We start from the raw sequence: 24476 nt of genomic DNA on the forward strand, positions 1-24476 counted from the left end.
AAGAAGTATATACGTATATATGTGTGTATGTCAGATGTACAAATAAGAGAGTATTTAGAGTATTCTATAGGTTGAAGGTCCTTGTAACGACATTCAGCTCCATCAGTCCATAGCAGAGGTTCTCCAACATTACAGATCAAGACCACTTTGGTAGAGGTTTGGGGTTGTGTAGTTACTTTGCCATGATGAAACTCCAAAGGAGGACAAGAAATCTAAAATAATTGCTCCATTGATTGATGAAAATAATGCTCCTCATTGACTTACATTGCACGGTGAAACAGCTCTCAAAGTCACTCTTTTAGCACAGAAACAAGCACACACAAAGCTGATTCATACAATATAGAACATCATCAAAAACCACCATAACAATAGCAAAATCAACAGGAAGTTAAAAATCACACCCAGTGTGAAGTGGGCGGTGTGGTCACAGTGTGTGATTCACTTAAAAAAAAAATGTGTTTTTTTTAAGTGCATAGTCCTATTTTAGGGCTATGCACATGTGTCATGTGTTTCACTAGCCAATCACAGTCCTGAATAGAGTCAACCAGTGTACAATGGTGGCCAATCACGGTGCAGGGTTAGGGGGGTACAATGGTGGCCAATCACAGCGCAGGGTTGGAGGGGTACAATGGGTGGGGGGTACAATGGTGGCCAATCACAGTGCAGCGAATGTCGATGTCCAAACCTCACATATAGGGGCGGTTGCACCGCCCAAAAATGTTATTAAAAAACAAACAGTACTGGGTTTGGTGATGTTCTATATTGTCTGAATCAGCTTTGTTTGTGTTTGTTTACGTGCTAAAAGAGTGACTTTGAGAGCTGTTTCAGCGTACAATGTAAGGATGAGGAGGATATTTAGAATTATCAATTTCTAATCAATGGAGCAATTATTTTAGATTTCTTGTCCATCTTTGGAGTTACATCATGGCAAGGTAACCACACAACCCAAACCTCTACCAAAGTGCTCTGGCCCTTTAACTCTGACAGTGTACAAGTGGAACCAAATGGACCCGTTAAACCCCCTAAAGGAACCCAGAGAGTCCCAGGACCACACTTTGAGAACCACTGGTCCACAGTATGGTGGTTCAGTGTGTGGGTCAGTCAGGTCTTCTAGGGTTCACTAGAAACAAGCCAGTTCTGCCGTGTGTGTGTGTGTGTGTGTGTGTGTGTGTGTGTGTGTGTGTGTGTGTGTGTGTGTGTTCTATACATTACAGTGTAGTGTAGTAAACTATAGGATCATAGGAGCACATACTGTACGCGCGCACGCGTACAGTATGTAATGTATAGAACACACAGTACATGCGTTGTATTCAAACCTAGATTCAGATGCTTTTTGTACAGTATATATATATATATATATATATATATATATATATATATATATATATATATATATATATATATATATATATATATATATATATATATATATATATCATATGAGTGGGTTAGTCCAGGTTAATGTGATAAAGAGTCTCTTAGTCCAACTCCTCAGTCTGGAGGGAGGAGGTCGTGTAAACGAAAACGTTCTCTGATGTGCGGCCGGACATCTTCATTCTGTGAGAAGACAAGACAATAGACTTAACACAACAATATACCTTAATACAACAATTGACCTAAAAAAAGAACAATAAAACTCAAAAACACAACAATATACCTTTAAAATGTAACACATACCATCTGCACCTTTAAAAAGTAACACATACATTACAGTACAAAGTAACACATACCATCTGCACCAGTTTCTCCAAAAAGGGAACTAGCTTCAGGAGCTCGTTGTCATTTCTGTCCATAAACCAGCTCTCTATGGGAATCCCGTTGGAGAGCTGGAAAACACACAGAAACAACATTAACATTATAGGATATAAATATAGTTAGTTATAATAACATTCCTAACACATTCTCTCTATGGGAATCCCGTTGGAGAGCTGGAAAACACACAGAAACAACAATAACATTTATATGGTTTAAATATAGTTAGTTACCTGATAAAAGAACCACCAGAGAACCAACATTAACATTATATAAAAGTTAGTATAATAACATTGTTACCTGATAAGCGAAGGCTTGAGGCAGAGTCCTGCAACGGGTCGGGTTACCCACGTTTGACGGGTGAAAACGGGCGAAAAATATACTTTTATAAGTTCACAGGGGCAGGGACGATGGGCGGTACTGAACTAAACGCGGGTGGGTAACATTTTATTGTGAAAATCATAGAGCACCTGTTTTCGCCCAAACAACGTCACTTGTGTAACTTAACACAGCACACCGGCATAGAGCCATAACTCTGTACATAGAGCACGCCGGTCAGTTTTGTGTACTGCGTGTATGCACGTTCTCGTGTGTACTGTGTGTATGCACGTTCTCGTGTGTATGCACGTTCTCGCGCGTGGCGGCTTGTACGGGTTGTCAAAACTGGACCCTTGCAGAACTCTGGCTTGAGGTGAGTTGTCTATGATGGACTTTTGTCTGATAACATTTATTTTATATAAAAAAGTTAATGAGTTAGGTCATAGGGTGAGTTGTCTATGATGATGTCTTTAACATTTATATGATGGTATTAATAGTTAGTTAGTATTAATAGCATTAATTAGTAATGTTATTATTATAATAACATAATTACCTGATAAGCGAAGGCTTGAGTGAGTTGTCTATGATGATGTCTTTAACATTTATATGTCAGTATTAATAGTTAGTTAGTATTAATAGTTATTATAATAACATAATTACCTGATAAGCGAAGGCTTGAGGAGAGTTGTCTATGATGATGGTCTTGGACAGATCTCGTCCCAGAATGTTCAAGTCTTTGATGTAGTTTCCCTGAACGCACACACAGTGTTCACGGAACAGCCTGTGTCTGTTAGACAGAACAACACACATTATTCACGGAACAGCCTGGGTCTGACAGAACACACACACACACACACACACACACACACACACACACACACACACACACACACACACACACACACACACACACACACACACACACACACACACACACACACACACACACACACACACACACACACACACACACACACACACACACACACACACACACACACACACGTCACTAACCTGACCAGCAGTTTCTTGGGATCCAGTATGTTCAGTAACTTATCAGCGTACACCTTCTTAGAAGCTGTGAACAGGATGATCTGTGGATTCAACAAGAACTCATCATCACACCGTAAAAACACTTAGATTGTGTCTTTCAAAGAGTCAGAAGACGTCTCACCTCATACATCTGAGCCATGCGCTCAAGAAACTCACGGAAGAACGGCCTCAAACGCACATAGACCTTCAGAAATAAAACAAATAAAACAAAGGACCATTAAAGTAGATGACAGAGAGAGAGACAGGTGAGGTGATAATGCTACATTCAACAGGTATATCGTCACTGTCGGGAAGAAACCAACTATCTCCATTTTTCAACAAACTTTTTTTTATAAATCAGTGCTATTGAACATCTTCTACGTCTGTGAGTGGGTTTTACAAATATTGAACCAATGAAAAGTACTAAGTAGTGCTTCTGACTAAACCTCCTAACTCCATTGGATCCTCAAACTGTCGTTCAAACCTCCTAACTCCTACTTGTGGAGACGTTTTGTCCATCATCCTTATACCCTAATCGAGGACGACACCCATGGAGTTTGGAGTCAGCGTTGGGGAGGGTCTCACATGGAGTTTGGAGTCAGTGTTGGGGAGGGTCTCACATGGAGTTTGGAGTCAGCGTTGGGGAGGGTCTCACAGCAGACGTGTGCTCCAAATAACTCCACACTAACTGCAACCATATTGCTCAGTATTCTGGCTACAACAATAGCTGCTTTCAGAACCGTCAATGTACTTGCACGATGTACAGTTTGTATGGAACTCCATTATTATGCAATAATATTCCAGGCTAGCACCGGAAGTGGTCTGACGTCATTTACGTCACCATTTTCTCCACCACAGATCTACAAGCTAACAACGTGTCGCGACTCGAGGCGTTGTTGCCTTGAAGATCTGATATTTTGGCTCATGCTTTCACCAGCCCCTCCCCTTTTCACTGGACACACAGACAGAGAGAGGTTTTCTCTTTTGGCACAAATGCGCTACTATGTTGCAGAAAACGCCATCCAAGTTTCCTTTTTATGTACACATTGTCTTTTTTAATAAGACGGACAATATTAAATCCTGTGGGTTAATGATTAATCACCACGCCGTTCGAGAGGGGCGAGTGTGGTTCGTTCAGCCAAAACCCCTAACTTGCTCTTCAAATCGTATTCTTTGATCTGCTGGTGATATAACTAAACTGATACACGATATGTATAAACATACTTGTGTGGATTACGGAAAGAATGTAATGAAATCTTGCTCAGGGACGTGCGCTGTGCACTTCTGATGCAGTGTTGAGGATTTCTTTGTGTCTGTCTGTCAAACATGTGGTGCGCGGCCCCGATCGGAGCGGCTTGGAGCGGCCGGCGGTCCTTCCTCCGATAGCCCTACATTCAACAGTAGTCCTACCTGGTATATAACACAGTGAGGATAACCCTTCATTCAACAGTAGTCCTACCTGGTATATAACACAGTGAGGATAACTCTACATTCAACAGTAGTCCTACCTGGTATATAACATCCTGAAAGAGCACAGGGAATGTGAGGGCAGCATCTTCTAACTCGTTCAAACTGCAGTGAACCAGAGTTTCATCCTAACACAGGTAGGAGAGGAAAGGAAACGTTAATGTCACTGAACACAACTTCAAGTGTTTAAAATGATATGATCTCTGTTCATTTATAATGTAATAATACAATGAACACAACTTTAAGTGTTTAAAATGATACGATCTCTGTTCATTTATAATGTAATAATACAATGAACACAACTTCAAGTGTTTAAAATGATACGATCTCTGTTCATTTATAATGTAATAATACAATGAATGCAACTTCTAGTGTTTAAAATGATACTTTCTCTGTTCATTTATAATGTAAAAGCACTGAAAGTCCTGAAGCTATAAAACTGATCTCTAATCAGTTTAACCCAGTGTGTACAGATGAAACAACATGATCCCAGAGCTGTGGTCGCATCATGTCATGTGACCATAGAACTAGTCTTACCAGGTCCAGGACTAATAGAACTAGTCTTACCAGGTCTATAGTAACAGAACTAATCTTACCAGGTCCAGGACTAAGGAGAACTCAGGTGTGCTTCGTGTTTTCAGGGGAAGAGCTGGTTTGCGAGTCAGTTGATCCTCCGTCAGCCGAGGAATATGTTTGATGAAGAAAAACCTTCAACACAGAAACCATACAAAAGCCATTCAGAAAAACACCATCTGCCAGGCCCACATAGGAGCTAGGAAAACTAAATAATATATATTAATCTACAGGACCTGTGTCTTTAATGTGTTTTACTGAAGAGTCGGATAGAAAATTAACTCTTTAATGTGCTTTACTGAAGAATCCATTCGCATTACCCGCTACCCGTGAATTAAGCACAAGGAGCTGGCACTGTCCCTAAACGGTATCTTACGGCCTGCAATGTACATGTTGGGAGTCGGCGCACAACGGCACAACATTCGCGGTCTCCCTCTCTCCTAACCTCGCGTCACCAGTCTTTCCACCTCCGAGGAAAGCCTGGTATTCGCTATTAAAGACCCTATTAGGCCACGCCTACTGAAAAAAATAAAATAATAATAATTCTGTGTATCAAATATACATTTATTCCAAGGCAACGTCTCTCTTCCATGGGCAGAGATGGAGAGAGCGTAAGATTGCATTGGGGATAATGGCTTGCAGAGTCTTCTCTTAAAGGCAATGGCATCTGGCACGGTGATTGTTTTTATTAGTGTAATGCCCAAACCACACCTATATAGTTATATAGTTATTATACTTACGGATCAAACACCTCCCACTCTTCATCATATGAAGCTTCAGCAGGGACGGAGGAGGGAATCCGTGGGGGGGGGCGGACGTCTGGTGCTGCTCACAATGACAAAACAAAACATTAGATCAGTGCGTCTCAAAGTGGGGTACGGGGACCCCCAGGGGTCCTTGAAGGGGGTTCTAGGGGGACCACAATCATTTGAACCAGTTTAACTCTATATTTTATATTTGGCTGTTGGATCATTGGATTGGGGTTCGAGTGGCAAAACACTCCCTCGTCAGTGAGGAGTCCCCTCGTCAGTGAGGAGTCCCCTCGTCAGTGAGGGTCCCCTCGTCAGTGAGGAGTCCCCTCGTCAGTGAGGAGTTCCCTCGTCAGTGAGGAGTTCCCTCATCAGTGAGGAGTCCCCTCGTCAGTGAGGAGTTCCCTCGTCAGTGAGGAGTTCCCTCGTCAGTGAGGAGTCCCCTGTCAGTGAGGAGTTCCCTCGTCAGTGAGGAGTTCCCTCGTCAGTGGCAGGCAAAGAGTTAAGAATGACAGGGTCTTACAGGATAAAGGGGGCGTGTCCGTCTCAGTGACCATCTCGGCTTCCTCTACAGCAGAATGTGGGCCGTCCTCTGGATGGGCGTGGCAAACCATGATGTCTTCTTCTGTGGTGGTGAGAGCGTTGCACGGAACCTCCTCTGCCTGCTCAACGTCCAGCTGCTTGAGAACATCCGCTGCTTCAACGTCCAGCTGCTTGATGACATCCTCTGCTTCAACGTCCAGCTGCTTGAGAACATCTTCTGCTTCAACCGGCTGCCCGGGGGAGTCTGACCCTGAAACAACACAATGGGCCTGATTCACTAAGCTGTTTACGCCCATATTTTGAACGTACGGGCATTAACGAAAATGTTTGAATCGTCAATCTATTTTTGTCGGTGATTTTTGCGGGAGGGCCGCTCTTTCTCACGTCTGCTCGGAGGCATGACGACCAAAGCTTGCGTACATGTCATTAGAATGCATTATTCTTCATACAAAATCATACAATAGTGTCAAACCTCAAATAAAATATTTGTGTCCAACATTTGTCAACACACAAAAAAAAGAGAAAGAAAACAAATGTCAAACAATCTTTGTACGCATATTATAGACATGATGCAAAATTGCAAATTCAACCAATTTGTATCTCTTTTCAGTTGAGCCATTTAAAGCTGAATTATTAGGCGTGTTTTCCGTTTTTGTAAATGTGGCCACAGTTTGGCCTATTGGACTTTCATGTCAACTCCATATGTCTCGCTATTAATTTATAATAATGACCACATCACATGAAGCAGTCTTACCGTAAGCGGATACAGTATAGATGACATCTAGCTGCCTGTCTCCATTACTCCATTTACAATTCCGATGTAGGAGTCGGACAGTGGAGGGTTCGTCCAAAGGACAGATTCCCCTCAGTAATCAATAAAGCTTCAACGTTCCCGGTTGCCTTTTATGGTCTTAAATGGGCGTGGAGCAATGCAAATGATGTCCATTCATGCCTCCATGCCTTGCTTACTTGTTGTCAATTATTTGTACGAGCTCTTGTTTTATTGGATCTTGTTTATTTGATACTTATTTGTTTTAGCTCGTGCTCATTTAATTTTCCTATTTGTCTCATCTGTTTAAGAAAGTAGGTAGCTGATACATTGCACTTTTTACCTTAGCGCTAGGTATACTCTTAGTGTCTTGTTTTAGAAGAGAATGCACTTAAGACTTCTGGTGATTAGTAGTTTCGTTCCCTACCTATGTTGAATGCACTTATTGTAAGTCGCTTTGGATAAGCGTCTGCTAAATGACTGTAATGTAATGTTATGATCGTGTTCCATCTTGAACCCTGGCTATTCAAAAATAGCAGATATAAAATCTCTATGCGCATTTAAAGCGAATATTTTTAACTGAAATCCTTGCTTCTGGGGGTCCCTGGAACAAAATATTTTGAGATGGGGTCAGTGGCCAAATACATATAATTTTGGGCGGTCCTGGACATGAAAAGGTTTGAGAACCACTGATATAGCAGAATATGTTTTTCAGAAAACTTCATCTCAACACTAACTGGTCAAAATTAGATCCTGCTTCTCTTGACTGCATTGGATTCTTCTCTTAGTGAACCTCTTGCCCTTCATGTATTGTTTATAACTTATATGTATATATATATATATATATATATATATATATATATATATATATATATATATATATATATATATATAAGGATTTCATGTTCTTTGTTTTATGGTTGTTTGTAGTTTGTTGTGTGTTGTTCCATGTCTCAAAGTGGAACCACAATGGAAACAAACTTCTGCTTTTTTTGTGTATAGAAATTATAATCCACGCTTGCGTTTTCTAAATGGTGACACTTTTAAATGATGCCAATAAAAGTATTCTATTCTATTTCTATTCAAAATACACACCTGTTTATTTCTAAAGATGAGGCAGTTACTACATTCATAATACAAGTGCTTTAATTCTGATGATGAAGTAGTGCTTTAATTCTAAAGCATTTGCAATACTGAAAATGTTTTGCTTTGCAATGAACCGTCATTTCACGATTCAAAATAAATGATTGACATCCATTTAACCACTTCAATCCCATAAACGTTAGCAGACCGGGGTCCCCCAGGGGTCTACACTGGGTCCCCCCACCTTTATCCCCTCTACACCAAATCTCTTGACCACAGAAAGCCCATCTACAAGCTTACAACACGTTGGTTCATTTATTCTAATCTAGTTTTCTGTTTCTTTGACATTATAATTTGTGGACGATAGCTCCTCCCCCGTCCACTGGGGGTCAGTATATAATAACATGTCTGTAACACAGACTTTCTTACCAGTCTTGGTTGCTGGTGAGAAGAAGTTGAAGACAGGAGAGAAGATGGTTCCCAGTAAGGTGGTCCGAGGTGGACTGCAGGGTGTTCTGCAGGGTGGGGTGCTGGGTGCTTCAACACTCTCACATTTACCGTTGGTCTTCAAAGGCTTAATGTCTGACATGATGACATTAATATAACAACACAGTTCTGTCAGATAACTCGCGAATGGATTGAACCAATATGATAAAACAAATAGATTGAACCGATATTATGGAATGACAATACAAGTGTGAATATAATATTTTATCATGGCGTTCAGGCTCCTTTTTTCTCCCTTGCTCAGCACAATTAGACAAACAACATTAAACATTAAGAGCAGGGGGATAGATATACAATAACAACCCCCCATGGGGAACAGAACCAATAGCAGAGCCCACTGGTGGTGCTGGGGTGGTGGTGGGAGCAAACAGCCGCATGACAACAAACTAGAACACACAAAGCGGAAGGAACGCAGATTTAGGTGAGCTTAAATAACCCGCCCAAGTGGTCCGCTGATTGCCACGTCAGTGTATGACGTATGGATCTGCTGTATACAGCCACATAGTAATGAGCATGCATGTGACCTCTGGAGTGTATAGAGTACAGAAGTCCTGACGTCACTCGTTCATCCCCTGGTTCGTAAGGTAAATTCTCTATGGAGAATAACATTGCGTCATCATAGAATCATCTCATATAAGAATTGGGGTCCAAAAGTAAACAAACTGTCTCTGCGAAATTGTCAGGGAGGAGGCTCTGTATCGTTTATGATAGTCAGTCACTCATATTTGATACAGTCTGTTATTGGCGAAAATTTAACTAATTTGGCGGAAGTAACATTAGCGTTTTCTCACCGTCAGTTGATGCTTCATATCCATAAGAGTAAAATCGCCGGGATCATTTGTCAAGTTTATTTTTGGAACACAGTTCTTATTTGACGCGATATTAAACACGTCTATGGGAATTCAGAACGGGGGGAAAAAAACGCGACCCAGGTAGGATGTGTAAATTACGTCAGACTTCGGTGCTCTATACTGCCTGAACTAACCCCACAGGTTACGTATCATGTAATGTCTGACATGATGAAAAACAAACATTATCATAAACAACACACAGTATGAAAACAACATAATGAGAACATTAGGTTTTCCTGTCTCTCCATCTCTTTAGTCTTTAGTAAACAGAAAATAAAGACATTTTCAGGCTAAGAAATCAATTTGACCCAATCAGGAGAAAGAACTCATCCGGGATGTAGGATTAACAAGTGAAAATGGAAGTGATGAAACAAATGAATGAGCTGACGAATGGTAACTGGATGAGTATAAAATTGAAGCTGATAAATGGGTCGTCTCTCCTGATTGGATGAAATTGGTGACGCACCTAAAAATGTATTTTCTGTTGACTAAAGAAGAGCTGGAGAGACGGGGGAAGCCCTGTTACTGAACACGCAATTTTTAGCAATGATTAATAGAGATTAAACTTGTTTAAAATAAAAATCCCACGATTTTGCAACCCTTTTTCACCCAGTGCCAATTGTCGAAGTAATCCTGGGCGCTACACTCCCCCTGCCTGCCCAGAGCCGAGCTCATGCCTCCTTCAATGCATGAGAGCCAACTAGAACTTCTTATCACCTGACAGGGGGGAGTTTCCCTGGTAGGACGTAGCTTCTTATCACCTGTTAACGTGCGTGTTGTGATGAGCGATGTAAATTACTTATTAGCACCATAACGTTAGTGTTGTTAACGTGCGTGTTGTGATGAGTGATGTAAATCACTTATTAGCACCATAACGTTAGTATAATTACACTACAGTGTCCGTCTCGCTCTTCGCTTGCATTGAACATTGATATGGCCGATAAAATTGACAAATGTCGGGTCAATTATTATCATGCCGGACATTCTGGCTGGCAGTTTAAAATCCTAGCGCAACCTCTGACACACACACACACACACACGCACGCACGCACACTCTCTCTCACACACACACACACAGTAAACATTAAGCAATAAGCTTTATTTTAGTTTTTACCTTTATTTTTGCGACCGACTCTAGAGATGGTTTTGTTCTGAGGCGTAGAGGTGATCAGGTTACAATCAATACGACTCCTCTTAGCTGGGACGTCCTCCACCTGAAAACACAAACACACTATACCTTAATTCATTGGTTCTCAAAGTGGGGTCCGGGGACCCCGAAAGGTCCTTGGGGGGTACCATGGGGTCCCCAGCAAAATTAGTTAATAAAGCGTCACAATCATTTTAATCCCTTTATCCATATTTTAGGCTTTGGCTATTAAAAAATAGCAGATATCCAACCTCATGGCGCCTTGTAGATCTGCTATTTTTGAAAAATCGTGAACATTTGTGCAAATCGTTGAACATATATATTTTGTAACTCAAATCTTTGCTGGAACAAAATATTTTGAGATGGAGGTCCGAGGCCAAATGCACATCATTTTGGGGGTTCTTGACATGAAAATGTTTGAGAACCACTGCCTTATGTACATATACTTTATACAACTTACAAGATAGCCTTTAGCCACGTGGCTAGTGCTCAATGTAGCCACTAACCACATGGCTAGTGCTCAATGTAGCCACTAGCCACATGGCTAGTGCTCAATGTAGCCACTAGCCATATGCTGGAGGTTTTTGATACGCGTCTGTCCTACTGTCTGTCTCTCCTACACTGTCTCTCTCTCAGCTGTCCTACTGTCTGTCTCTCCTACACTGTCTCTCTCTCAGCTGTCCGACTGTCTGTCTATCCTACACTGTCTTCCTCTCAGCTGTCAGACTGTCTGTCTCTCCTACACTGTCTTCCTCTCAGCTGTCCTACTGTCTGTCCCTCCTACACTGTCTCTCTCTCAGCTGTCCGACTGTCTGTCTCTCCTACACTGTCTCTCTCTCTCAGCTGTCCGACTGTCTGTCTGTACCTTGATAGAGTTACAAACATCTGGATGGATGTACCTTGATAGAGTTACAAACATCTGGATGGATGTACCTTGATAGAGTTACAAACATCTGGATGGATGTACCTTGACAGAGTTACAAACATCTGGATGGATGTATCTTGATGGAGTTACAAACATCTGGATGGATGTACCTTGATAGAGTTACAAACATCTGGATGGATGTACCTTGATAGAGTTACAAACATCTGGATGGATGTACCTTGACAGAGTTACAAACATCTGGATGGATGTACCTTGACAGAGTTTCCACGGATGAACTTTTTGATGGTGGAGAACAGGCCTGTTTCGTTGTTCTGCATTTTGCCTCGGCTCCTGACCTGGTTCTTCCTCCAGGCAGGTGATGGTTGTGGGATCCTGCTCTGGTTCTTCTTCCTGGCAGGTGATGGTTGTGGGTTCTTCCTCCTGGCAGGTGAGGGTTGTGGGTTCTTCTTCCTGGCAGGTGATGGTTGTGGGTTCTTCCTCCTGGCAGGTGATGGTTGTGGGTTCTTCTTCCTGGCAGGTGAGGGTTGTGGGATCTTCCTCCTAACAGGTGATGGTTGTGGGTTCTTCTTCCTGGCAGGTGGTGGTTGTGGGTTCTTCCTCCTGGCAGGTGAGGGTTGTGGGATCTTCCTCCTAACAGGTGATGGTTGTGGGTTCTTCTTCCTGGCAGGTGATTGTTGTGGGTTCTTCCTCCTAACAGGTGATGGTTGTAGGATCTTCTTCCTGGCAGGTGATGGTTGTGGGTTCTTCTTCCTAGCAGGTGAGGGTTGTGGGATCTTCTTCCTGGCAGGTGATGGTTGTGGGTTCTTCTTCCTGGCAGGTGAGGGTTGTGGGATCTTCTTCCTGGCAGGTGATGGTTGTGGGTTCTTCTTCCTGGCAGGTGATGGTTGTGGGTTCTTCTTCCTGGCAGGTGATGGTTGTGGGTTCTTCCTCCTGGCAGGTGATGGTTGTGGGTTCTTCTTCCTGGCAGGTGAGGGTTGGACTTCACAGTGTTTCCGTTTGGCGTTGGACAGGCGTCCTCCACGGCCTGGAGCTGGCTGCTGGAGAGTTGGAGCCACTCTCAGCCTCTTCATGGTCCAGCCTCACATGAAAACATATGAACTGGAAGAAGAGAGATGATCATTCTTGTTACACACATGTAAATAATAACTGTTACATACATGTCATTAATAACTGTTACATACATGTAATTGATAACGGTTACATACACGTAAATAATAACTGTTACATACTGTTACCAAGTGGGATTGTGTATAGGCATTTTAGTCAGTGAAAAACCCTTTACATGTCATAGATCGACCAGGAGGCAGGCTTGCAGGTAAAATAATATCATTTATTCCAGGCCTGGACAACAATAAGTGAAATAACAAAAGAAATAAACAAATCAAAACTCAACAGAACATAACTAACAGAGAGGTAAGGTGTCAGCCTCTCCCCATGGCAGCCCACACTCAACTGACCAGCTCTCCTTCAGCTCTCCTTTATATAGTCTAACAGACCCCACCCATGGCTACAATCAACCAACCCGTGCATTCAAAAATCCACCCAGGCTGCTCCCCATGTAGCATTAATCAGCTCCTCAGGCTTCAAGGCAGCTTCCCCTTTACAGCATCTGATAAACAGATAAACACAGGTATATTAGATTCCATGTCACAGCAGAATGTGCACCTTCTGTGGGACTGAGAATCTACAAGTTATACAATACAGCATAACATACAATGCATTTAGTAAATTAGTCAAGCTGCTCTGTCACATTTCTTACCCCCTCTCCTTCTGGGTTGTGCATACCTGGTACACGTGACAGATAGTCAGCAATGAGGTTTCTACTACCTGGACAGTACTCAATAATAAAGCGGTATGGCTGAAGAGCCAGACACCAGCGCAGTATTCTTGAGTTTTGACTCTGCATGGAATGCATCCACTTCAGGGCTCGATGGTCGGTTTGAAGCATGAACTCCCGTCCGAGCAGATAATATCTGAGGGAATCCACTGCCCACTTTATGGCGAGACCCTCCTTCTCGATAGTAGAGTACTTTCTTTCTCTGTCGAAGAGCTTCCTGCTCAGAAACAGAATGGGCCTCTCTTCTCCAGGCTCTCCTTGGGCTAAAACAGCACCTAAGCCAACATCAGAAGCATCCACTTGTACAAGAAACTTATTATTGAAATCAGGACTCTTCAGGACAGGATCTTGACATAACAATTCCTTTAACTTTCTAAAGGCTTCCTCACATTCTTCAGTCCACTGAAGATGGGAGGAAGTAGTCTTCTTAGTGAGATTAGTTATTGGTGTAGCCAATGTGGCAAAATGAGGCACGAATCTTCTATACCAGCCAATTAGGCCAAGGAATGACCTTACTTGCCTCTTGGTTTGCGGTCTGGGTATTCCTCGGATGGTCTCCAACTTCTCCACCAGCGGCTTGATGTGACCATGCCCGATGCGGTACCCCAGGTATTTCACCTCCTCCTGTGCCCACGAGCACTTCTTTTGGTTGATGGTTAACCCTGCCGTCTGAAGCTTCTGGAGGACCTGCTGAAGATGATGGAGATGCTCTTGCCATGACTCACTGTAGATTATAACATCATCCAGATATGCTGCTGCATATTGTCCACAATCAGATAAAACAATGTCCATGAGTCTCTGAAATGTAGCAGGTGCCCCATGAAGACCAAAAGGCATCACAGTATATTGATACAAGCCAGTAGGTGCACGAAAAGCTGTATATGGTCGACAAGCAGTGGTGAGTGGGACCTGCCAATATCCCTTACAAAGGTCTAATGTGGTCATGTATTTAGCTTTGCCTAACCTTTCAAGCAGTTCGTCGATTCTGGGCATTGGATAAGAGTCAAAACAGGAAACAGTGTTCAATTTACGAAAGTCTGTGCAAAATCGAACACTTCCATCTTTCTTCGGAACCAAAAGAACAGGACTTGACCACTCACTTTTTGAAGGCTCTATTATGCCCATTTCCAACATGGTTGCTACCTCCTTCCTCAATGACTCCACCATTCTCTCAGGAACACGGTAGGGCCTCTGCCGGATTGGTGTAGGAACCTTCAGAACAATGTCATGACTGATAACCTCTGTGTGTCCTGGTCTCTCCTGGAAGAGAGGAAGGAACGACTTCTGCACCTGAGTCAGCTGTTGTTGTTGCTCCTCACTCAGATGTTCAGGAGCCTCAATGGCACCCCCTTGAGGTCGAACTGGTTCCATGTCAGACTCATCATCATCTCCATCCTCTGCTACCCGCACCATCATCACTGGTTTTGCTGGTGGGATAACATCTCTCTCCTTGAACACTCTTAGCAGGTTAACATGCAAAATTTGCCTCTGGCGTTTCCTTTCTGGGCACAGGATTTCATAAGTTACTGGTCCCACTTTTCTAGACACAATATAAGGGCCTTGCCATTTAGCAAGTAACTTAGATGTACCGGAAGGAAGCAGTAACAATACCTTCTGCCCAGGTTTCAGTTCTCTCTCTCTAGCATGTTTGTCATACCACACCTTTTGCTTGGTTTGGGCCTCTCTCAGGTGTTCTTGGGCCAGGTGTCTCATCTTTTCCAACTTGTCTCGCATTTGGAGGATGTAGGACGCAACACTGCACTGGGCTGGCTCTCCAGCCACCCAACTTTCCTTGAGTACGTCCAGGGGCCCCCTAACCTGTCTGCCATAAACCAACTCAAAAGGGGAAAAACCAGTCGAAGCCTGTGGAACCTCTCTGTATGCAAAAAGGAGGAAAGGAATCCATTTATCCCAATCCCTACCCGTCTCATCCACAAACTTTTTTAGCATGCTTTTCAGTGTACCATTAAAACGTTCAACCAACCCATCAGTTTCGGGATGATAAGGTGTAGTTCTAATGCCTGTGATGCCTAGCTGCTTATACAACATTTTCATCAAAGTTGACATGAAATTAGCACCCTGGTCAGTTAAAATTTCCGCAGGAACACCAACTCGGGAAATCAGATCTATCAGACATCGGACCACATGTTTGACTTGGGTAGAGCGTAATGGATATACTTCTGGGTATCTAGTCGCATAATCACAGATTACAAGAGCGAATCGATGCCCAGAACTACTTTTAACCAATGGTCCAATTATGTCCATACCAATACGCTCAAATGGTGTGCCAATGATTGGTAACGGTTGTAACAGTCCCCGATCTGATTTGCGAATTGGTGCTACTTTTTGACACTCTGTACATGTCCTACAGTACTCCTGAACATCCTGATAGAGTCTAGGCCAATAGAATCTCCGACTGATTCTGTCATAGCTTTTCTGTTGGCCTAGATGTCCTGCCCACGGAATGTGGTGTCCCAAATTTAGAATTAGCTGATGAAATGATTTAGGAACAACCAATCTAGGTACCTCACTGTCTGCATTGTACAAAAGGTTAGCTTTGAGGATGTATTTATCACCAATGAGATTAGCTCCATTAACAGGTTCACCATCTACCTCACATACCTTAGTAAACAAAGGTTGCAGCAAAGGATCTGATCTCTGCAGCTCCTTAAAGTTGTCAGGGACTTGCCACTGTGGATCAAGCAGAGTGGTCTCAGGATCTGGAGCAACCGAGACTGGATCCTGCACCCTTGCTTTCCCCACATGCTTGTCATGGCGGCGCTGCCGTTTATCCTTCCTAACCTTTGTACCACCTTCAAAAAGACCTGGGTGGATGTCAGGAAGGGGTTGCAAACCTTTGGACTGAGACCTAGTAACCATAGCACATAACTTGGGTACAGACTGAACAAGGTTAGTTAGAACTGGTAGATCATCCCCCAAAATGACATCATATGACAGTTGATCAACCACCCCCACCCTCATCATGTACGCTTGACCATCAACCACAATATTCACAACAGCAGTAGGATACATTTGTTCTTTCCCATGAACACACCCCAAACCTACTAGTTCCCCAAAGTTCAAAGACTCATTATCTACAAACTTTGCTTTCACCAGTGTCTGGGAACTACCTGTATCTAACAGTGCTTCAGCATCCTGCCCGTTAACAAGAACTGAGGTTAAATATCGGGATTTGGCCCTTGAAATCTGCATAGCGGGCTGAAACTCTGGTCTAGGAACATAGCACATATTAGCCTCTTTAGGTTTTTTAAGTGGACACAAAGCTGCCTTGTGCCCTGGTTGATGACAATAGAAACAGATAAGAGCCCCAGTGCCATAGTTAGACCTTGTCCCACCCCCTGTATCCCGCTTGGGTAGAACCTCATCACCTTTGGACCCCTCTGATTTAACCTGCCCCACAGTCACCTTGTTGGGTCGAAATGGCTCTCGAGGTGGCTCCCGATGTGCAGCCATATACCTCTCAGCCAGTTTTGCCGCTTCCTCCCCCGTCTGTGGTTGATGCTCTTTCACCCACATTCGGACATCTGGGCGGAGAACACGCAGGTACTGTTCCAGGATCAAAGTCTCGGCCACCTGCTCCTTCGTCTTGGTCTCTGGTCGCATCCACCTTCGGTAGAGTCCCTTCAACCTATTGTAGGTCTCCCTGGTCGACTCTCCTGTTGGTAGAGTATTGGATCTGAATCGTTGGCGGTAGGTCTCTTCGGTCACATCGTACTTGGCAAGTACAGCAGCTTTGATGTCGGAATAGAGGTGGGACCGCTGCTCGTCCATGCTGGCATAGGCCTCCAAAGCTTTGCCCGTGAGGAGGGTGACGACACGAGCTGCCCACTCGTCATGATTCCACCCCCAGGTCCTGGCGATGCGCTCGAAGCGGATGAAGAAGCTTTCGACGTCTTCACCCTCACTGAAGTTTGGAATCTTCGCTCTGTCGTACCGGTGGATGGGCTGCTGCTGCTCCGGCTGGGCAGGCTGCGGCGTTGTCCTATGGCTGGGCGGCTGACGTTGCTGAGCTGGAGTGGGCAGGGCAAACAGACTCTGGTGACTGGCTGATTCTTCAGTCACCCAGTCCTGTTTGGATTTTTGAGACACAACATATTTCAGATCTTCAAGCCCATCAAACAGCATTTTCTCATGTTTTTGTTGCTTATACATGAATTCTCTCATTTCATTCATAAATTGTTGCCCAAAAGGAAGGGTCTCCGGTGAAGAGTAAGGAGAAGTACTTAACTCAGCTGTGCTGTGAATTTCCACTGGTGCCACTTTCGGCCTTACGGAAGGCTGTTCAACCTCTGGCTCTCGATTCAACTGCTGGTCTGCCACTACTTGGGCTTCACCAGTCAGCACTGATGCCATGGCTCCTCCATCCCCCGACTCAGCGACTGGCTCCTCCTCATTCTCCTCCACTAGTCCCTCACCATTTTTGGTGAACGGCTCTGGGTTTTGCCGGGTAGGTCTGCCCGGTCGGCCACGCCCTCGTAGAGACATTTTAGGTGCTTTTCCACTGACTGTTATTGCTCCTTGGAAGCTTTACAATCCCACCACTGCCACCATTTGTTACCAAGTGGGATTGTGTATAGGCATTTTAGTCAGTGAAAAACCCTTTACATGTCATAGATCGACCAGGAGGCAGGCTTGCAGGTAAAATAATATCATTTATTCCAGGCCTGGACAACAATAAGTGAAATAACAAAAGAAATAAACAAATCAAAACTCAACAGAACATAACTAACAGAGAGGTAAGGTGTCAGCCTCTCCCCATGGCAGCCCACACTCAACTGACCAGCTCTCCTTCAGCTCTCCTTTATATAGTCTAACAGACCCCACCCATGGCTACAATCAACCAACCCGTGCATTCAAAAATCCACCCAGGCTGCTCCCCATGTAGCATTAATCAGCTCCTCAGGCTTCAAGGCAGCTTCCCCTTTACAGCATCTGATAAACAGATAAACACAGGTATATTAGATTCCATGTCACAGCAGAATGTGCACCTTCTGTGGGACTGAGAATCTACAAGTTATACAATACAGCATAACATACAATGCATTTAGTAAATTAGTCAAGCTGCTCTGTCACACATACATGTAAATAATAACTGTTACATACATATAATTAATAACGGTTACATACATGGTTCAGCTACAAACTACAATATGATGTCATTCAGAGGTTCAGCTACAGACTTCAATAACTCAACGTCCTGCTGCCTCCTGCATTATGTGACATTCAGAAACAGGTGGTAATCTTAGCCAATCAGGCTGGAATATGATAAATCAAACAGATCTGTCTTGATCACATGACTGTAGAGATCATGTGCACTGACTTGCGTGATTTTTTAAATAAAATCTGAAGGAGTAATATCCAAACATGTGTTTTACACATAAGTCAGCCTCCTAGTGGCGCTCTAAAAAGCAGATGTGAAAAATACAGGGCAAAGGTTTTTCCTTAGCCTCTAGGGAGTGCGCATACAGAGATGCTCGTAGGCCTGCGTCCTGCGTCGCTGACGCACCATATTGCGAAAGGACGCATTCATGACACCGTCGTGGCGTCCATGGGACGCACTAGGTAATAGCTCCGATAATATATAATATTTGTCAGCTGTGATCTGCATGGACTCTCTCGGTTAGACACCGTTGGTGGAGAAGTATAACTCGGTTAGACACCGTTGTACTGGAGAAGTATAACTCGGTTAAACAGCGTTGTGTGGCAGCAGCAGCAGCACAGCCCCTCGCTGTTAGTCTACGCTACTCACAGAGAGAGAGAGTCGCATGAGGACCTGCTCTTAAACGTGTTAAAACGTCTTGGATAGACCACTGTCTGGAATAATAACTGATCATCATACATACAGGTCTACTACTAATCTTTGTTGGTGTTGTCATCTTAAATTGACCAGCCAAAGTAAAATCCCCGATTTTAGAGTGTTCTCCAACTTGCTTGGAGATCAGAGTGATGTGGTGGATTAATGTTGCCAATCAGCTGTGTAACATTAGCAGGTTAACGATGGCTCGTTGAGCCTATGCATTTGACCCTGATTTGACCACAAAGGCAACCAAAAGCACTAATTAATGGCAGCTGTAAGTAATAACCGGTTGTCTATCGTCTGTGTCTTGTGTATGTTTAATAGGCAACTGGATGTTTTCTGTACCCTAGAGATATCATATCAATTAATTCCCTGAAGAGGGTAGACCCTCTCCCTCATGCTAAACTTAAAGACTTATAAGGTTCCACTTCTCCTCAAAAAGACAACTTTATTTTCCTTTCTCAATGACAAGCCTAATATTATTATTGCATGTTGGCTATGTGCAATAACTGCAAGCCAATGTTCATAGGCATTGTCAGTATTTGTCTTCATTATTTCTTGAATTCCTATTTCTTTATTTGCCAATAATTCCACTGTAAGCCAGTGTTTTCAGTCTTTTATTGCTACACAATAAATAGTAAAAATAAATTTTACATTCATAAATAATACAAAATAAAATAATAATAATGATTAAAAGGTTCTATGATTAAATGTATTCTATTGGTCAAAGGTATGTTAAATCCACCTGTTGCCCACTACTAGTATTTCTTATCATAAGGTGTGCTAATACTACAGAATCATATACATTTGAAAAAATATATTTATGATTTTTTAATATATGTATATATATATATATATATCGGTATCGGTCTTGAAAAGCAGGAACGGGTCGCACTGATCTAGATCTGCTATTTTCACAATATGTATCTGTGGAACTGAATGAAACTAAATTAAGTGCCTCAACTCCTAATTCCTCAGGGTGGGGAGTCCCCAGTTAAAATATGATTATTTTGGGGGGTCGCTGCCTGAAAAGGTTGAGATCCACTGCATCAGGATATAATGTACACAGTCACACACGCATAGAAGATATGGAGATTGGAGATTAAAGAAAACGAAGGGGGGGGGGACGGGGGGGGGGACGTGTAATTGGGGACCCATAAAATGTTTCTGGGACCCATCTGAATGACAACCTGTGGGTCCCGGGACCCATTACATTGAAAACCTAGCAACATCACTGCGCATACACATTTTTACACAGATCGGTGCAGTTATAGGTAAAAACACGAATCGGCCTGTTATAGCGCCACCATGAGGCTGATTTGAAATTTTTCACATAGCCTGTCTACCTCGGCCTAGTGAGAATGTGCGTGCAAACTTGCACGGAACTTGCACGTTGTGTTCATGATTTGAGGCATATTTTTCAAAACGGTGTACTCCTGCAAACTTTGGAAGCCATTCTTAGCCAATCAAGATGGAATATGAAAAATCTGAAAGACCCGTTTGGTTTAATGACTATAGAGATAGTGTGTACTGATTTGTGTGATGTTTGGACAAAACCTGAAGAAGTAGTCAAAAAATGTGTTTTGCAAAAAGCGGCCTCCTGGTGGCGCTATAACAGGCCCATGTGAAACATTTGGGGAAGAGGTTTTACTCTGGCATCCAGGGAGTGTATGTGCGCAGTTTCACTGCGATCAAGCCAACAGTGCCGGAGATTAGCTGTTCACAGACGGATGGACGGACGGACGGACGGACGGACGGACGGACAGGGTACAAAACAGTCTCGGCCATGCCTTTCGGCCTGGTGGAGACAATAATCACCTGCATGGAATGTATTGATAAAAAGTATCTCATCTTTATGAAACAAACTTTGTAGATACAAACACAAAGATGATTATTCGAGCTTTCCGTACAGCTGTTTTAAACATGTATATTTAAACATAGATGTAACATAAATCATATTGATGTGCGGTAATTTATTGCATTGAGGAGGGAACACATTGACAGGATAAATATCTTGTCACAACACCTGATCAAAGTGTCACAAAGATCAATAGCATGTTAGCGAGCATAACATCTATAACATCAATGATATTATTATCATTATTATTACACAACATTAATGATATTATTATTACACAACATCAATTATATTATTATTATTATTACTATTATTATTACACAACATCAATGATATTATTATTATTATTATTATTATTACACAACATCAATGATATTATTATTATTTATTTTTTTAATTATTATTACACAACATCAATGACAACCTGAAGACAACACAAACAAATAACAACATTAAATGTATTAATGTCTAAAGTTAAACCAGTGGGGGTCCAAGGACCCTCAGGGTTCCAAATGGACCTTTAAGTTTACAGGACTGTAACTCTCAGTACAAATGGATCCATAAGGGTTCATTTGGTTACATTTAGACACTCTGACAGTCCTTGAAATGTAAAGGTTTGAGAACCAACTAGTTAATATTTATTATTAATATTTATGTCCATTAGATACTAGATTATTATTAATATTTATGTCCATTAGATACTATATTATTATTAATATTTATGTCCATTAGATACTAGATTATTATTATTAATATTTATGTCCATTAGATACTACATTATTATTCATATGTATGTCCATTAGATACTACATTATTATTCATATGTATGTCCATTAGATACTACATTATTATTCATATGTATGTCCATTAGATACTAGATTATCTTACTTATTATTTAAATATTATTATAATTATAATTATTATTTAGAAACTAGATTATCTTCAGTTTAAAGCTAAACACGACCTACTCTTCACCTGTCAATCATCCAGACCCAAACATGTTTATAAAGGTTCTATCAGCTTCAGCTTCTCCTGAAGGTTCTAAAGGTTTTAATGGTTCTTCAACACATACAGAACGTTTAAATCTTTAAATCATGTATTTAAGTGTTTGTGTTTCTGAACAGAAAAACACTTTAATTCAACTGTTTCCATTCATATGACCACGCCCCCCTTCCTTCATGCTAGCTGGTTAGCCTAGCTGCTAACTCTCAGTACAACATGTTGTTTACTTGTTTAACTTAGAGAGGTAACTTACCGAGGCTCACAACGGTGCTAAGGGTCGGTTCGGTTCGGTTCGGTTCGGCCAACGGTGGCCGGTGTGTCGGTGAAACCGTTAGTTGTTGTTAGCTGTTAGCTGCTAGCTGCTAGCACCGTCTCACACCAGTAAAGGAAAGCTCAGGCTGCTTCTTGTTGTTGTTTAGAGTAAAGCAGCTTAGAGAGTCTCATTACCGCCTCCTGCTGGCCGCCTGATGTTAGGTTATGGAACATAGAACAGACGGCCTCACGGCCCCGCCCCTACCAGTTCATGTCAATGAACGTAGCTCACAACCAACCAACAAGCCCACGAAGCATCCGGAAGTAACTCTACTTTCTGGAGCCAATAGAGCATGCGCACTAGCGTTTCAGACGATGGAAGCACGCGCAGTAGTGTTTTAAATGCGAAAGTCCTGTCATCTCAGATTTGACCACCAGGCGACAGCCTAACTCTATGGGCGACGGCTACTCCACTAATATACTGTGATACTGGTTCTACTGGGGTTTGAACAGAACAGAACAGAACAGAACAGAACAGAACAAGATAGAATAGAATAGAATAGAATAGAATAGAATAGAATAGGACGGGACGGAACGGAACGGAACAGAACGGAACGGAACGAATGGAATGGAATAGGATAGGATAGGATAGGATAGGATGGAATGGAATGGAATAGAATATGTTCGTTTATTTTATAAAGTAAACAAAGTTTACAAAGTAAAGTAAACAAACTCTCATTACACCTGGGTAAAACTGAATCCATCCTCTTTGGGTCCAACCCTAACCTTAGCAAGGCTGATCAAAAAGGTCCACAAAATAACACGCTATTTGTGGAGGATTGATCGTCTAGTCAGTAAGAATACTCTGAAGATTCTTGCAGGGGCCCTCATACAAGGTCATTATGATTATGCATGCACTTCATGGTATCACAACACCTCCAAGGCCTTAAAAACAAGGCTCACAAACATCCCAAAACAAACTTGTAAGGCTACTTCTTGGCCTCAATCACAAAACCCATCTAACCCCTGCTCATTTTGCTAGGATTGGATGGCTTAGGGTTGAGGACAGAGTACAGCAACGCTATGGGCCTGGTCTTCAAGATACACCACAACATTGGGATCCCCCTGTATTTGTCAAAATACTTCCAAAATGTTAATCAAGTCCATGATCATAACACCAGAGGCAGCTCCACAAACCATGTTCAACCAAGATTTGGCTCAACAAAGGGAATTAACTCGTTCTCATGCTATTCATCAAGAATGCCCTACCAAAAGGAGTAAAGGAGTGTAAAACCCTACTCACTTTCAAAAATGCCCTAAAGATACACCTTCAGGAGGCTGCAATTCAAAAATGGCCCCTGTCCAAGTCCTAACCTATACCCCCTACCCCCCCCCCCCCCCCCCCTCTCTCTTTCTTCTTTCGTACATATTTTTCACTCTTCATACCAGTAACCTGTAAACTGATTGTATGACATTCTGTATAGTAGTGTGTGTGTATATCTGTCTGTCTCTTATATGTCATCATGACATGTGTGCATGGGGATCTCATCTTAAACAAGCTAAGTGCTTAATGAGCTATCCAGTTTAGTAGACCTTGTATTGTGAATTTGTACTTCCATGTACTGTTATGTACTGTCATGTACTGTTCTCATGTCTTACTAAATAAAGTACATCAATCAATCAATCAATCAATCAATCAATCAATCAATCAATCAATCAAGGTGATAATATGTTTTTTTCTGCTGTTTTTCCCAACAGACCTGCAAATCAATGTGTGTGTGTGTGTGTGTGTGTGTGTGTGTGTGTGTGTGTGTGTGTGTGTGTGTGTGTGTGTGTGTGTGTGTGTGTGTGTGTGTGTGTGTGTGTGTGCGCGCGTGTGTGTGACCTGAAAGGGTCCATTTGGTATTTAATTGAGCAGAACTCACTTTGAGAACCAGTGTCATAAAGATAAGATGTGCCGATAATTAACAGATATTACACAAACACACACACACACACACACACACACACACACACACACACACACACACAC

At 42.5% G+C, this 24476-nt stretch overlaps 1 protein-coding gene across 1 annotated transcript; it reads right to left on the reverse strand.

The window, feature by feature from the left end:
- Nucleotides 1–1416: 1416 nt before the first annotated feature.
- On the reverse strand, nt 1417–22634 carry LOC311047575 (CTD small phosphatase-like protein 2-A). The gene is made up of 13 exons (XM_084060321.1): nt 22446–22634; nt 11929–12775; nt 10759–10858; nt 8716–8868; nt 6415–6684; nt 5883–5967; nt 5166–5277; nt 4611–4697; nt 3245–3307; nt 3085–3164; nt 2731–2857; nt 1731–1826; nt 1417–1557 (listed from the first exon to the last, which is right to left on the reverse strand). Exons 2-13 carry the CDS (start codon nt 12745–12747, stop codon nt 1492–1494), a joined length of 2058 nt encoding a protein of 685 aa, XP_083916447.1. The 5' UTR covers nt 12748–12775; nt 22446–22634; the 3' UTR covers nt 1417–1491.
- Nucleotides 22635–24476: the final 1842 nt, after the last annotated feature.

The sequence above is a fragment of the Gymnoscopelus microlampas genome (assembly GCF_963454915.1).
Source record: "Gymnoscopelus microlampas genome assembly, chromosome: 6".
Classification (NCBI taxonomy): Eukaryota; Metazoa; Chordata; class Actinopteri; order Myctophiformes; family Myctophidae; genus Gymnoscopelus; species Gymnoscopelus microlampas.

Coding starts and splice junctions, on each gene's coding strand:
- LOC311047575 (XM_084060321.1), bottom strand. CDS start 12,747: ATGAAGAGGCTGAGAGTGGCTCCAACTCTCCAGCAGCCAGCTCCAGGC. Junction 3,308..4,610: donor TTCAGGATGTTATATACCAG/GTAGGACTACTG, acceptor TTATTTCTGAAG/GTCTATGTGCGTTTGAGGCC. Junction 1,827..2,730: donor CTCAAGCCTTCGCTTATCAG/GTAATTATGTTA, acceptor TGTGTTTTCCAG/CTCTCCAACGGGATTCCCAT.